Consider the following 16,978-nt stretch of genomic DNA (forward strand, 5'->3'; position numbering starts at 1 on the left):
GGGTACAGTAAGACAAGGTAAAATTGCTGTAGCAGTAGAAAAGGTAAAGCTATCCTGTAACAGGCCATGGAGGCCCATAGGGTTGGGAGTTGTCAAGGCTACCACATTATCTACACAGTTGGCTCACAGATGGCGGTGAGGTTGTTAGTCTTATGCACTGGCCACCCTTTACCCCCAGGAAGATTCCTCGTACTCATTTCTATTAAAGGCTGAGTTGACCCCAGGGCCATAGTGCAGCTCGAAGGATTAGGTAAATTGAAAAATCCAATGGATTTATACTCCTTGAGACAAGAAAAGAACAGTATTGTCGCTTAATTTCTATAAGTTGAGGGGCACATTAATTGAGTCTTCTGCAAGGTGGCTCACGCCCTACATCTGGTAACATTCTACAGCAAGCAGTGAATACCCACAAAGAATATTATCTTGTATGATGTGACACCATGTAGTCTGATCTATGTTTTCTCTCATTTTGGAGGAATGTACTGACTCCATCTTCAGTGACAAAGAGCAAGCAAAGCAAAGAAGCAGCAGTCTCTGCTTGCTATCTGCTTGATGATTCTTCAACTCTGTTTGCTTCTTGGTTCCTCAGCTTAGGCCTAGTCCTTGACTGTGAAGTTGGAAAATTTCTGCCAGACTACATGGCAATACATCCCAGAATGTGGTACTCTTCTCAATCACTGCTGTGATAACCTCAGATCTCACACTGAATGCTCAGTGTCCAAACAAGTGGATGGGCATGGGAAGACTGATTTCTTGGCCTTCCCATTCACCATACCTCAGTTCATTAGGTTTAATTTATTCCATCAAGTGAAGGAGAAAATGTAGACCCAGTCATCATAAGCGGTGTCAGCATGACAACTTAGGAGGCAGAAAATTGGAAGCTGCAACTATATATACCCACAACATGTTGGTGTATGCATGGCACAGACTCAGTGTAGGCTGAGCAACAAATGAAGCTCATATCAGAACACATCCCAAATAAAGCAAGACTGTAGAAGTGTACAATGTACACTGAACATGCATATTCAACAGGAGTGACAAATTACTTATTAATATCAAATTCCTAATAAGAAAAATACAGAGCAGAAAAAGGTACACGTGTTCATAAAGCAGCATGGGAAGATGAGTAAGACTGAAACACACAGCAGGAAATTCTAAGTCTTCTGCTGTTGAATAAATGCATTGTTTTTAATAGATTTTAAATAAAAGCTCTATAGTGGTATATATTTTTTTTTTGTATTTATTTCCATGAGCACTACATGTCATTAAATTTTCTAGTTATTTGTGTTTTAAGTTTTTGTCTTTTAGGACTACCTTTTGCCTCACTAATCTGGATTATCGCTTAATCCAGATGACTTTTCCCCACAGTTGCTTTGGATTAGTGAGGGTTTACTGTATATATTTCCTGTGTTGGCAGTACTCCTTCGTGACACCTGTGACATCACTTGTGGTCGTGAAACCGAATGATACTCATGCCATAGGCTCCGAAGTGAACCAACCTACAGGTAAAATTCATCTCTTAGTTTCTGTAAGATTCTGTCACACGTAGAAACCACAGTTTTTGGTGTTATACTATTTTGTGCTTCTGTTATTCTTATTATGTTGGAGAACATAAGGGATGAAACACTTCCTGTCTGACCCCTTCAAAGTGTGACAACATTCAGGTTCTTTGCCATCTATGACCACACTGTTGATATATTTGCTATACCAAGCATACTGCTGTAGCAGTACTCTTCTAGACTTCTGTTCAGGAGTTGCTCAGTTCAAATCTCAGCTAGGACACTGGATATGCTGACAAATGGTTTTCATGGGATGTTAGGACAGCACCTCAGTCACACCATGACTGCTTCCTTCCAAATCCTTAGCAATTTATTATTCACCAATCTGCCTAATCCATCCAGCCGCACTATGGCCCTGGAGTCAACTCAGCCTCTAACAGAAATGAGTATCATGAATCTTCCTGAAGGGTAAATGGTGGCCGATGCATAAGGCTGACAACCTCACTGCCATCTGTGACCCAACTGTCTAGAAAATGTGGGAGCCTTGACATCTTACACAGCCTGTTACAGGAATAGTTTTTACCACTAGCTTACCAATTCTACTGTTATACACTATACAATCTAAGATGCTGACAACATTGTAACATAAATCACAAGCCCACACACACATTTATTGTATCTCCTGTTGCGAGTCTTTCAGTGGCCATAACAGTTTTCATATTTTGGTAATGTTGACTGAAATCTAATATTACAGATGATTTGTTCTACCTCTATGTACAACTGTCAGTAACGGAGGCAGTTTTATTAAATTCAAACATACAGCTATATAAGATGGCACAGTTTAAAATAGCTGAGAAACTCCATGGAGCTGAGTCATTATTGAGAAGCCAACAGTTGCTCAGTTCCTCGAGAATTTCCCAACATTTTATGGTAACTGAAGGTTCATTATAATGTTCACAAAAGGACGTCACTGGCACCTATCCTGAGCCACCCCATCCTATTTCTGGCACAGTTTCAATATCATCTATAATGTTATAGGTGTCTTCCACTTTTATTTTATATAATTAACATATGTGATGAACAAACAAACAAACTCTCTGGTTTTAGTCTGTAAGCGAACTATACTGACTGAGCGGGTGCCCCTTATCGGCGAAGTTAGTGCCAACTTTAGCAGATAGAGGGTGTTCTGTGGTCAGCACAGTGAATCCCCACGGCCGTTAATTTTGCTTTTCTAGACCAGAGTCACTATTTCCTTAAAACAGCTCCTCAATTATCCTCACAAGGCTGAGTGGACCCCGTACCAGGCCCACTACTTCTCAGAAAAACTGGTAGTGCCGGGAATCGAACCCAGACCTTTGGATCTGTAGCCAGGAACTCTGACCACTAGACCACAGATACTTGATTAACAAAGGATATAAATAAACATTCCATATAACAGCTGAATCTCCAAATTCTCTGCTGTGGTTATAGATACTGCCTGCAGTTGAGACAAAATTGCAAACCATCTTAACAGATTTACCCTCCTACTTGCTGACTTTCATCTGAAACTGTCATGGCCATGGCAGTACATGCCAATGGAAAAAGCAGAAATGACGTTTCCATTGGAAAATTGAGAAATCAGTTCCCAGTTAGAAACAGTGACATATGACTGTTTACTATACTGACAATGCAGTGTCATATTACACATAATAACAAAAATGGTATACTTATTTAGCATATTTAGAATAAAAGTTGAAGAACAGTTCATATAAACCATTACTCAGTTGACCAAAATGTTGCCAATATTCCCATGATGCAGGTAAGTGTAAAAATGCTGTCACTGACGTGAATTTAATTCAAACAGTTACAGAGACTTGAATATTGAATGTTAAGGGAATTAAGCAGCCAAAACTCTTAATGAATGTCTGTTCAAAGTTATGGGAAGATCTATACAAATTTCCTATAAATCTAAGAGTCATCTAAGAAAGCTAGGAGCCAGAATAAGAATAAAAATACCTTGGGTGAGAAATTTGCTGGTTTTTATTAAGAAAAGAGCAATTGAAACATCTACACTTAAATAATGGCCAGTTTCTGTCATTCTCAGGGAAGACTCAACATGCCTTTGCTAGGACCTTAGGACAGGAAGGACAACAGGATGGATACAGAGAAGGCAGGAGACAGGAGGGAAGGCGATAAAGGAATGGAAGGACAGGAGCAAGGGAATTGTTTCAATATGGAGGGGGAGGATGGGAGGGAGGGAGGGAGGGAAGGAGGAAGGGGGAGACAATGATAAGACAAGTGAATGAAAGGGACTGAAAAGGAATAATGAAGAAATATGGGAAGGGGATTAAGATAGAAAAGTACAGAGAAAAGAAACACTAATAGTAACATAGTAGAAAGGAAATTCTAAATGCCATCAGGAAAAGTTTAGACACTGTGGTGATTTGGCATGCAGAATTTGTACAGGCCTGGTTATATGTAAATGAGAATGATGTGTAAATAAGATAGGTCTTGTTTTCACCAATAGCTCTGTTCACATCCAAGGCAGCAGAGTGTTGCATATTTTCATATGTTTGTGGTAAATGAATGTTCAGAGAGAAAAAAAGAAGGGTCCTACTCTGCAACATCCAGGGTTTATGTGACAGAAGGACCCCTTGTGTAACACAACTCATCACCTCAATGTAATGCTGTATTTTTGCTGCGCAGTGAATGCTGGTGGAGGCCCACACTACGCACTCCCTCTGGCAGGAGCGCCACCTATATCAACACAAGGACCATCTGCAGGTGTTTATGGTAAGCCTCTGTACTGGAAGGGACCACACTAGCATACAGATAGATAGAGAGAAGACTTTTTAAATTACACTTGTGAATTTACAAATTATATCTTAAGCTACTTTCATTGTGAAGGAAAATGTATCTACTAAGGTGGTCATGCTCTGTGTGTGTGTGTGCGTGCGTGCCAGTGTGAGAGATCATTATGCCATTGGAGACCACCCCCTGCCTTATACTCTAAATACAAATGATGGAGGTAAAGTAAAGTAAAAAGGTAAAGCTATCCCTGTAACAAGCCGTGGAGGCCCATAGGGTTGTGAGATGTTGAGGTTCCCACATATTCTAGACCAGTGGTCGGCAACCTTTTTCTACTCGCGGCACACCATGAAGTATCCATGACTCAACACGGCACACCAAAATGTTATTCCCCTCAAAAACGCATGATATCGGATAATTAACATAAATACGTAACGTGATCAACTTATTACTATAATATTATTATATTGTTATTTTATTATCATTAAACAGAAATCGACTCATACATTTATTAACAATGAACTTTAATTCACTGTAGAGTGTAGCAAATACACTTCTATTACTATTAAAGTAAATATAGTAATTCTACTCATACCTTCAATGTGATACTTGCGCCTGCGTAGCTGCACACAGGCGACTGATCCGTGGTGGAATCATTGACAACACAAGTCTCATTTCTTCATCGATGGATTTATTAATTTAATGCCTTAATCTCAGTTAATGTCGAGAAGCCCAGTTCACACAAATATGTAGTTGAAAATGGCAATAACACATTAACTGCCATCTCGGAGATAGCCGGGTATTCACTCCTTATTGCCAAGCAAACCATATCCAAAGGCACTTCGAGAAATTTTAGTTTCAATGTTCTGTCTGCTTTTAAATCTGCAAGTTCCTCTTGTATATTAATCGGAAGATGTTCTGAATTCACAAAAAATCATCAAAAGTTCATCAAAAAAAGTTCATCATTCCAGGCTTGAAGTATGTCAGTGGTAAGTGAAAAAGCAGCATGATCAGTTGATAAGTCTTTCCTAAAACCAAATTGTTCCTGCACCAATATATTATTCACTTGTAGATGCCGATTTAACCTATGATACATAGTTTTTTCTAAAACTTTACTAAATACTGTCAACATAGAAATAGGTCTATAGTTTGCTATGTCAGCTTTATCACCTTTTTTATATAAAGGCTCTATGATTGCATACTTCAAACGATCAGAAAATGCACCAGTCATAATAGACATGTTGCAAATATAAGAAAAAGTCTCACTTACAGCCATGCTACATAGTTTTAATATTTTTGACTTATTTGATTTTAGGGAACAAATTATACTAATAATTTCTCCTTTAGTTACAGGAATTACTTTCATACTCAGAAAAACAGTCTGATAAGCATTCTTTAATAATCCAGGAGGTGAATTACTATTATCAATATGTGTTTGTAAATTATCTGCTATATTCAGAAAATACTCATTGAAAACATCAGCTGCATCTTTAAACTGAAAGTTCATGTTATCCATTTTAAATGCAAAAGGCACGTGATTGGATCTAGTAGACTTATGGAATACATTTCTTATAATATTCCGAGAAGTTTTTTATTCATTGGATGAAGGGAAACAGGAAGATAATCTTAGCTGAGGCATGATTATTTTGTAATCTATTGGGAAAATTAACGGTATGTATCATGTTGTAAGTGCTTAATAAAACTGACAACTGCTTGTCACGCACATGCCCTAGATATTGTGACGCGTTACCTTACATCCATCACCGCGACACCCGCTACAATTGGAACGGACACTTCCACGACAACGAATACATGGAAATTGTGGAGTTCCTGCAGTGACAAATCGTAGCAACGAGTTCTTGTTGAGTAACAACGGATGAGACGAAACATGTTACTGGTGTAATCTATAAGGAACATTCTCGTAACAACGGACTGTGTGAACAGCGGTAACAGAACCGCGAGAGATGATGTCTGGTATCCGGTCCGCATGACCCCTATATAAGCAGAGCCAGAGACTTCATACAGAGTATAGAGAACGAGACACTCTTGAAATAGGCACCGCTACAGACAGTTGGGATCCAGCCAAGGCCAAGGATAGTTGAGTACTGAGTACTGGGTCAGAAGCCAAGTGATATTGCAAGTGATAATAATTGTATGGTGTGTAAGAGTGAATGTTCAATAAAGATTCGCTAAATCTGAGACCCACGTAAAGTTATTTGTCGCGTGACATACCCAACACGTGACAATACGTTCCTCCAAGTGGTTTGGATGCAAGAAACTATTACTATCCACCTCACTGTCTAAGTTTTCTGAGTAGGAACATTTTGGCCTGAGGTCTTATTTTATCCTATGTTATGGTTCTGTCTGAATATAATACAGCTGAATCACAAAACTGTGGATGCAGATAAAGTTAAATAACTCTTCTTATAAGAGGGGAGAAATTGTAATGATGTTCTGTTTGTTTGTAAAGGTGGAGGGATGGCAGATCGGTTCGACATTTCAGGGGCAGGGCTTTCTGTTGCACAAGAAAAACATCAGCCCCAATACCATGGATATATAAATATGTATGGTGATGTAAGTGATTTTGGTGACATACATACCGTTGCAGAAGCATTTCCAGCAGCTGAACTGGACATCCTGGAGCATTCAGAGCCACCACTGTACCTGACCACTTGGTTGGACACCAGAACTATGGAAGTAACAACAAAGACTGCTGAGGATCCTGGTAAATACACCACAGTGGTGACAGAAATAACACAAGCAGAAAAGAGTATGGTATGGTACTATACAATCTGCAAACTTTTAGCTCATGACTTTCTTAAACGTGATTTTAATTGCATTTTAAAATAAAGGAGAGATTGTGAACTAATTTTGGTTGCATTAGAGACAGAAGTGAGTGAAAGAGTGATACATCAATGCAGAAGGATGCTGAAATATGATATTCCTACATAAATAGATATTAAAGTCATACAATATGTATTCTAAAAGAAAATTCTGCTTTATTGCTAAAAATATTTGTTCCACAGACCCTCTGGTTTGTTCAATTTGGAATTAACTCTGGAAGCATGACCTTGTAAACACTTGTTGGGGCCCCTCGTGTGAGAGACCAACCCATTCAAGGCCTCTACTTACACAAGAGAACACAGGACAACATGATAGCAGGCTCAAAACTGTGACTGCAGTGTTTGAACTGCCCAGAACCACACACAACTTGGACCATATGGCCACTATGAAAGACTTGGAATAGGGGGGGGGATAAATAATAGTGGCAATATTGAAGAACAGAGCACAAAACCTATGAACTTACCCTGCACAGTTGCCACTTGCGTAAACAACTGGGAACTCTAACTTAGTGGTATAATTCACCAGATGATAAATTACTCTCACAGTACACTTCTTGCTGATAGTCATAAGGAAAGAGACCGCTAGGGAGACTAAGGCATAGATGGGTGGATAATATTCAAATGGTCCTTAGGAAGAGATAAAATGTAGTCATATGGACTGGATTGATCTGGCTCAGGATAGGGACAAGTGGAGGGGTCGTGTGAACATGGTACTGAACATTCAGGTTCCATAAAATGCCAGGAAATTCGTGAGTAGCTGCACAACTGGCAGCTTCTCAAGAAGGCCTCAGCTCCATGAAGTTAGCTAGAAGTTAGTATGTTCTTGAGTTCCCTAGAAGTGAGTCATCAGTCAGATGGGTAGGCTGGGCATGAAGGGGCCACAACTTATTTTTCTGAGTTCTTCATAATGAGAAGGAAGTTGTGAAGAGAGACTGCTTCTTCACATGGCCACACAGTGATTATAAGACAAGGTCATTTCAGACTTGCACCAGGAACAAGAAGAGGAGACAGTGTATTGCAGATCTGTCAAAATTCTGGAAGGAAAGTGTCCGGCACAGGAAGCAAGCAGAACACACCTTGCTGGATGCACTTGGCATAGTTCCATACAACATTACAGTGTTTGGTTTCTGTTGCAGGTGAAATACTGGACAGCCTCAGTGACCTGGAATGGCTGAGTGAAGTTAGGAATGGAACTGACAGAGTTCTGCTCCCACTGGGTGAGAATGGAACGGCTACCATCTTCACGCTGGGACTAAACAAGGTATGGCAATACTCATAGATCTATATTTAGAAGAGTTGCTGGTCATGAACACAGTCTAGACCATCGTTTTCCGGTTTAATTTGACCATGGAATCATTTTATACCTGAGAAATTTTTATGGAATCAAAATAAAATTAGTATACATGAAGTTAAAAACTACATCACAAATAAAAAAGGCAATAAATAAATATTAAACAAGGATATAAGATCAATTAAGGGGTCATGTTGTAGCGTAGTTATTTGAGGCACTATGCTACAAGCTGGGAGGTTGTTGGTTCAAATCCCAACGAGGTCATTGGATTTTTTAATTGCCCTAATCCTTCCAACCACACTATGGCACTGGGGTCGACTCGGCCTCAGACAGAAATGAGTACCAGGAATGCTGGGAGTAAAAGGGTGGCCGACACATAATGCTGAACTGCCATCTGCGAGCCAGCTGTCAACAAAATGTGGGAGCCCCAATGACTCACAACCCTACAGGCATCCACAGCCTCTTACAGGAATAGCTTTAATTTAATGGGATAAACATATGATTTAACTGCACATACTTGGAAATGATTTTTCTTTTTATCACAGACTCTTTACATGTTTGGCTTGAAACTGTAAACTTGACTTGTCAAATCTGGCACTACATACAGTCTGCTTCTGCATTCTGTTTTTGTTGCTTCATAATTCAAGAACCCAGTTTCTCACAAGTATGTGCTGGGAAAGGGTTTCAACTTACAAACTCCACAATTTGATATAGCTTTTTCCTCTGAGGCAAAAAAGACACTTTAGTTCATTAAGTTCATCCTTTGAAAGCAGAATTTCTAATTTAAAGAAGTTTCAAAACAAAAATTATTTCAAGTGAAATATATAATAATATTTAAATTACGATTATTTACATTTCAATGGAATTTTCTAGCATAACCCTTACTTCCACTCTGCAGAGCGCCATTTGCAAAATAGTGCTCTAGACAATTATGTAATGAGCATAATTCATACTCTTAATCCAGTATTACTTGCATTACCAAATCATGAATGTGGAAGCTGTGGTACATGTGATCAGTACGTGGCATGTTAGATATGCACGTAACATTTTGGTCATGAAATACCTTAATGTATGATGACTGGCTCTTCATTATTTCCTTATATATCTCATTTACAAAAGCCTTGTCACAGGACAGAAGACTGTCCTGTATGCATGCCTGAAAAGGCAAACAAAGAAACCAGAATGCAGCCAGAAATCCTTAGATGATTTAGGTTGTACAAAATCTCTGTGAAATATGCTCATTAACTCAGCTAAAAGCATACCCACACTATCAAATCTAGAGATCATTTTGATGCCTTTTTAAAAACATGTAAATACACATTTGCATGATTTGTAACACATGTTGTAATTCCCAAGAAAAGGTTTGTGTAAATAGGGTCTTCAGTAATCCTTAAATTAAGTTCCTGAGTAGCCTTCAAGGTTTTAATACTGACCTTGTCCACAGACCGCTGTAGGCGAAGTTGCATGTACAACAAGTGCTTATGCAGGAGACGGAGTGTGTGTTCCTTTACCACAATGTGTACTACGAGTCTTCAGATATGACTTCGACATTTACCTGAAACAGTACTTCTGTACAAGTGACAGGTAATTTGATTTTTAACATAAACTCTACACATATCTGTCTGGATACATACTGAATACTGAGAGTCCTGCAATATACTCTTTTCCATAGGTTATTTAACAATGCTTTCAGTATCAAGGGTATGCAGTGTTTGTTGGGAAGAAAATACATGAATTAGATTTTGAAGAAAGCGGCTATGGTCTAATCGAGGTACTAGCCACACAAATGCCTGAAGGGACTGAGAAAAACCACTGAAATCCTCAGTCAGAATAGCTTGTGTCCAGTTGAGATTCAAACCAACACAAGTTACCCCTCAACGAACCCATTCAGTCTTAGAGCATACTATAATTCTTGTTCCAGCTAATAGGGGCTGAGACAATTCAGTCAGTATAGTTACTGGGCTATGGGCTGGAGAGATGTTTACCAAACAAATGTATTACTACTTTTTGTTAATACTGTTTGCCAAACTCAGTGCTCAGTTTTAATTAAATGCGTAACATCTGAGCCGAAAAATACAGAAAATGTATTAAGCACATAACAATAATAGGAGATGCAACCGTAAGTTAAAAACAAGACTTCTGTGTAGTGAGTAGCAACTGAAGCCTTTTAATGTAATTATAAATACAAACATTTTCTTATTAATAATTTTTATTTGTTATAAAGCAGCAAAATGATGAGCAAGATTGTAACATTATAATTCAGAATAAATAACATTTTTATGATTAAATTTTAAGTGTGTAGCTTTTGGAAAAGAATCAGTGAATTCTGCTTCAGCTGTAAATAATCACGGTATCCGTGCTCCTGAATCATAATGTCCAGTGCTTACATTCCTGAATATGAAGGTCAGTCTTGTATAGGTTTGTGCTTTATTTTACAAGGATGTCAGGATCCCATTGGCAGGATGATTCATGAATAATGAATTGGAAATGATGTGGAAGGAAGCAGTTGTGGCCACTGACCCAGCCAAGGTTCAAACCAAGCACTTCCCAAACAGATGTCTGGAGTGTTACTGCTGTACCACCCATTTGGTGAATGCTTGATTTGCGCTGTGACTAAACACTGTTTCTCTGTGCAGTGTTGCTGGAGTATGTTGCCCAGAACACCTCTACAGCCAGAAGACGGCGACAACGGAAATCAGCTACAGCACAACCGCGGTTGTGGACTAAGTTCCTAAGCACTAACTTAATAGTTCTTTATATTACAGGGATCTTGTAGCCTGTTTTGTAATGTAATTTCTTGGGGTCATTAATTACATATTGTTACAACATTGTAAATAAAAATGTGCCAAGCAAAATGTCCACTTATTCACCAGACAGTGATTTATAATGCGTAACCCTGTAGCTTTCTTATTGGAAGCCTCGTAGAGTCACTTACTTGTGTTGTATGACGTGTGGCTAGAATCTTCCAGGAATAGCTGCAATGGAGCACTGCTGTCATGTCCTGCCTCATACTTGTCAGTATATGTTGTAACACGTTCCTTTAACTATTATTTGAGGGATCATGCATTCCTGTGCATTTATTGTGTTTCAGAGTACTCAGTTATATGAAAGTTCTGTGCGCTTCGATGATGTAAATACGCATAATTCTTTTAATGAACCTGGTGAAATTTAAGAAAACAAGCATCAAAAAGTTACAAATCATAAGTTTTTGGTGATTCTGCAATGATTAAGGGATGAATTTTCAAGTGGCAGAAATAATTTTCTGAAGCAAGAGCAGGTGTCCGTGATGATTCTCAATATGTCAGGCTGGCTGACAAGAGCAAAACAATTATGAAAATGTTGAAAAGGCATCAAAATTTGTATATACCATAGAATGACTACCAAAATGATAGCAGGAAAAATTTGGAATGGCTAAAAAAGGGTACCTCTCATATTTGTGTGTGCATGTTGCAACAAGACAATGCACTGACTGACACTGCAGTATTGGTGAGGCAACTTCTGATACAAAAATGAATCTCTCTGATGAACATCTTCGTTCTTCTCCCAAACTGTGTTAAAGTCCTGTTCCCAAAACTCTGCTCAAATGGATGCAACTTGGGTCATGAGGTACAGCAGCGTTCATCATGCAAGCTGAAAGTGATCCTCCTGTGTGGTAGCCAAATGGATCTCCTTTAAATGGGTCAACAGAAATTAATTGGTGCATTGAGTTTAAATTACTCAAAAAGTCATTCCATGAATTTTCTAGCAACACCTTTGTATTGGAGGTGTCCAACAGTGGTGTTACCACATTGCACTTCCAATGTTCAGTGTTTTACTTCATGTTTTGGCATTAATGATGTTCTGAGCTTGAAGGGTGAAACATCTAATTTTCATCAGTAACTTTATTTTATTTCATATCAACTGCAAGGACAAGACACAGTAGGCAAAGGAGGTTATCTTCACATTTTTAATTAAGCATACTAAATGTGGAGAATGCAACACAGAGAACAGAAGGTTTTCCCAAGCATCAACTCAATGATGAGGAAAGTCAGCCATATTCACTTACGACATTTGCGCCGGACCCTCAACTGTCCAACACAGCCAGTAGCTATACTGACTGCACTATCCTGGCCCATCCCTTAGCAGGTGAAGAGGATGATAAATTTACACACTGCACATGTTCTAGGGTTAGAAATATCAGGCAGACTTCATGAGCATCACAGGAAACAGCATTGTGACTGAATAAAACAAAATCACACACCGGCCTCAAGTTATACATGTAAATATATTTAATAACAGAAGACATTAGTGTGGCTGGGATAATAACAGAAAAAAAGAAAACCACAAAGTGCTGAAATAAGTACTGGGATCAGGGAAATGGAGAATTATGAGCAAAGGAGAATAGTCACAGGGGCCTAAAATTTGGCTGGCATTATACAGAGTGTCCCAGGAGGAATGGTCAAAACTTCGGGAGGGTGTTCCTTATGTTAAAGTATGCTGATATAACCCAAAACACCTATGTCCAAAGTTGAACGGTTACGGAGATAATGGCCAGAGAAGCGTGAAACTTTGACCACTGTTACACACTTGTTGAGTACAAAATACATATTAAAACTGGCAGGAATATGTGGTTTCTGTAATGTTAATAATGTATGTAACATCAAACTAACTTGTGAGTGACATGAAGCCATAAAATTGAAGTATAAAATACTCGCTCACCATGTCATAATTATCCTTAGGGTTTCCAAGCACTATACATAACACATGACTGGCAAGCGCTGATGTAACATGGCTGACTGCGCTATAAGCCGACCACATAACTGTATTAAACGTACATTCACGGAAAATCTCTTTTGGAATTTCGTTTCCATTATCTCGTGGATTATTATGGGACCACGTATGCACATTTCGTAAATTATTTACACCGTCCAGGGTAAAAGACGCCACATCACTGAATAAAACGACACTTAACAGTTCGGGATGAGCTTTTATCCAGTGGCACAAATCCATATGGTGTGCATGGTCGCCTGGTTCCAGATGTTGTACCCTTTGATCATGGTAATGATACAACTCTTCATCACATAAAGTTCGCCACACCTGCATATGTGATACGCCGATGCGAGAGGCCATTCTACGAGTGAACAGACACGGACTTCTCTGAACCATCTCAAGAATGTTGTCTCGTGTGTTTATCATTCGTACATCCTCCCTTTCAGAGTGCACAGAAACACTCGGAAGAGAACCAGTATCACGCAATGTCTGGTGAATTCGTGTAAATACACTTCAAGATGGAATCCTTTGATCGGGAAAACGCCTTTGGTACTCTTCAACAGCAGCACGTGCACTGCCACCGCAAAATCCATACACAAAATGCATATCAGAATATTCAACGTGTGAGAACACAAAAGGCATTTCAGCAACTCCGCACTACACGTAATTTACCATCCATTCACGACGCTGCCGCAACGTAGTCTGTAGGCTCTGTAGGTAGCATATGAGCCAAATGAGCTTACGGCTAGTGTGAATCATCGCACTCAAGGACAAACATAGATAAGGCGTCTCAGCTGACAGGTACAGTGCGTGGACCCACAAGAAGACCACACTTTTCTCGGCCCATTATCTCCATAACCGTTCAACTTTGGACATAGGTGTTCTGGGTTATATCGGCATACTTTAACATAAGGAACACCCTCCCGAAGTTTTGACCATTCCTCCTGGACACCCTGTAAATAAATATATATTACCATGCCAGTGGTAGGTAGATGGGTACAACCTGATCACATTTTGTTAATACACCCATGTCTGGAAATGCTTTGTTTACACATAGGGCCTCTGAAATGTGAAGGAAGATGCCCTTATCACTTACCTCTGTGGCTTACTGGTGACATTTACCTAACATTTCTCCAAGATACTTTACCCGAGCTGCTGGAGGTGGTGCCTTTGGAAGTCCATCTTGATATGTAGTTCCAGCATGATGGTGAACCGGCACACTGTTGTCAGTGAGTATTTGGATGAAACGTTTGGCAACAGATGGATTGGACGTGGAGGCTCAATAACCTGGCCCCCTCACTCCCCTGACTCGAGTCCATTGGATTTCTTTCTCTGGGGGCACATGCAAAGACTGATGTATGAGACACCAGTGGAGACTCAACATGATCTTGTGGCAAGAATTACAGTAGCAGCTGGAACCATCTAGGAGATGCTGGGAATCTTCCAAACAGCTCAGCATAACATGGCCAGGTGGTGCAGAACATGCAATGAAGTCGGCAGCCACCATTTTGAGCAACTTTTATAATGTAAAACAATGATAACATCTACTAAAACTTGCCCATCCTCTCAGAAATTTTGTGACCCTTGGTGCCAAAAGGAAGCGTGTCTGGACATTGGTGCATTAACAAAACATAATCAAATTGAATCCATCTATCTACCATACAGCGTTGTAACATATATTTATTTACACCCTGCATAAATCTTCAGTATAATGCACACACCAAAGACTCAAAAGAATAGCTTTTTGTGACATACAATGGCAGAAGAAGCTTATGGAAACTTATTTTTGAACTTTCTTATGTTCAAACACATGTCACCATGAAATCAATCAACTCCCTGCTACAAGCCACAGTGACACGTGAACCATGAATGGAATGTGTGGCGAGTGTATAAGTGAGATATGTTTTGGCCCAAGAGATCCTGGGGCACAGAAGACATGTGCCTATCTGTGAGAGAGACACACATTAAACTACTTTCTCTCACATGATTATATCAGTAAACTTCAGATGAGTGCAACATGTGATAGATTTATCAAATTCTTTTACAGCATAATTTGAAAAATTTGCAGGGAAGAGACAGCTGAGAATACAAAATAAAACTGAAATCAAAACACAGGAGACTGCATCCAGCTCAAGGATAAAAGTATGCTGGACACCAAATCCAGATTGTACGTGGATCACATCATGGGGTAGAAGTAAAGGCTGAGCTTGAGTCCAATGAGATGAACAGGATGGCCTAAGCATAAGCAAATCATGGAAACCTTGCATCTACTGCCTGAAGGAATGCAGGAAACCTCATTCATAGGATGCACTATAACTTGGCTTTATGGATATTTCCCATTCCAAGGCTTCATTCTTTTTCCTTCATTTTCAGCTACTCTTCTTATCTCACCTTCCTTGTACTGTTACCTTTCTCTTTAGTTTGATTTTTGTATTATTCTATTTATTATATTTTCATCCTTAATGTATGTTACTTCATTTACTTTTAGTTTGATTCTTTTCATTTCAGTTTTATTTGGTCTTCTCACCTCCTCTCCTTTCCCCCATTTTCACTTTTTAATATGTTTTGTAGTATTTTCAGCTTATTGCATTATTTTATTTTATATGCTTTATTTTCCTTACCTTCTTGACATTTTGCCATTTCCATTTACAAGTCTGGTTTATGCTTTCACAGGGCAGATGAGAAGAAAAAGTTTCTAGACTGAAGAGTAATGCTTGCTACCATTCAGCCCAGAAACTTTCACTTTCCTGTCTGCCGTCTAAAAGCATAAAAATTAGAATATACAAAACTATAATTTTAACTGTGGTTTTGAGTGGGTGTCAAACTTGGGTCTCTGACTTCAATCTTTAAGTGCCGAAGTGCCCCGTTTGTGCCAGTGGTGAGTAAGGTCGTCGTGGCCAAAGTACCCCGTTTTGGCCAGTCAGGCATTTAAACTCCGCTAGGGGAAGCGCGCGCACCCGCTGCTAGTAGAAGCGCATGCACAGTCTTTAAAAATATTTATTTTTAAATGTAGTAATTACCAGACAGACTTGAGTAAAGCCCTATAGAAAAAATTAAAATGATACCCAACTGAACAACAACAAAAAGAGTATACGTATGAGTTATGCCCAAACTCATCCACGAGCCACTACTTTTATTGCAGATTCTGCAGAATAATTAGTTAAAAATATATAGTAAAATTCGATGTACATACCTTTTTTGTTGTTATCTGCTTGATGTATATATAGGCTGAAATAAAACTACAGTACTCGATTTCACTAAGCACGCACAGAAAATAGACTGCACTCTGAATCTCAGCCGCGATGCAGCTGTCTGTTCAGGCCCATAGAAAGGGCAATAAGCTTTTGTAGCTATAATGGAAGGTCTTAGCACTGAAGAAGGGACCCCTCTAGCTTTCTCCTGAATAGCCATTCTTTCATTCTTCTGACCTTCAGTCAAAAGATTCGAAAATCTGAAGAGTGTAAGTAGTGCTAGCAGAAGACCAAATGATTTTATGGCTTCCATCTGTTTTATGACATCAGGGACTGCTAAAATTTGTCAATTGTTACAAACAGAAATGGATTTTTAATGCAGAACAACTCTGTGAAGAACTGAGAAACCATTTATGCAGTACTCATCAAAATTAAAAGACAAAATATTGAAAATAGATTATAACTTGTATAACAAATTTCAAATCTTCCGTTATAATATGCGACACTATGTTCTTTGCTGATACAGACAAAATTAATTCCATCCATTTATCATAAAAATTGAGTTAGATACAGCATTGTTAAACACAAAGCTTAAATTGTTTAGGCACACCAACAGAA

General features: G+C 39.0%; 1 protein-coding gene across 2 annotated transcripts in view; it reads left to right on the forward strand.

Annotated features, from left to right (window-relative positions):
- LOC111868149 (inter-alpha-trypsin inhibitor heavy chain H4) overlaps positions 1–11,275 on the forward strand; it is a 50,391-nt gene extending 39,116 nt beyond the window's left edge. Inside the window, exons 11-16 of one of the 2 annotated variants that reach the window (XM_023858573.1) lie at positions 1,418–1,505; positions 4,185–4,271; positions 6,757–7,011; positions 8,266–8,390; positions 9,865–10,004; positions 11,057–11,275. In XM_023858573.1, coding sequence (XP_023714341.1) covers positions 1,418–1,505; positions 4,185–4,271; positions 6,757–7,011; positions 8,266–8,390; positions 9,865–10,004; positions 11,057–11,147 — 786 coding nt within the window. In that variant the 3' untranslated portion in view covers positions 11,148–11,275. The remainder of the gene's footprint in view (positions 1–1,417; positions 1,506–4,184; positions 4,272–6,756; positions 7,012–8,265; positions 8,391–9,864; positions 10,005–11,056) is intronic. The other variant, XM_023858574.1, reaches the window with a different exon arrangement.
- The last annotated feature ends 5,703 nt before the right edge of the window (positions 11,276–16,978 follow it).

The sequence above is a fragment of the Cryptotermes secundus genome, unplaced genomic scaffold, assembly GCF_002891405.2.
Source record: "Cryptotermes secundus unplaced genomic scaffold, Csec_1.0 scaffold2757, whole genome shotgun sequence".
NCBI classification, from domain to species: Eukaryota; Metazoa; Arthropoda; class Insecta; order Blattodea; family Kalotermitidae; genus Cryptotermes; species Cryptotermes secundus.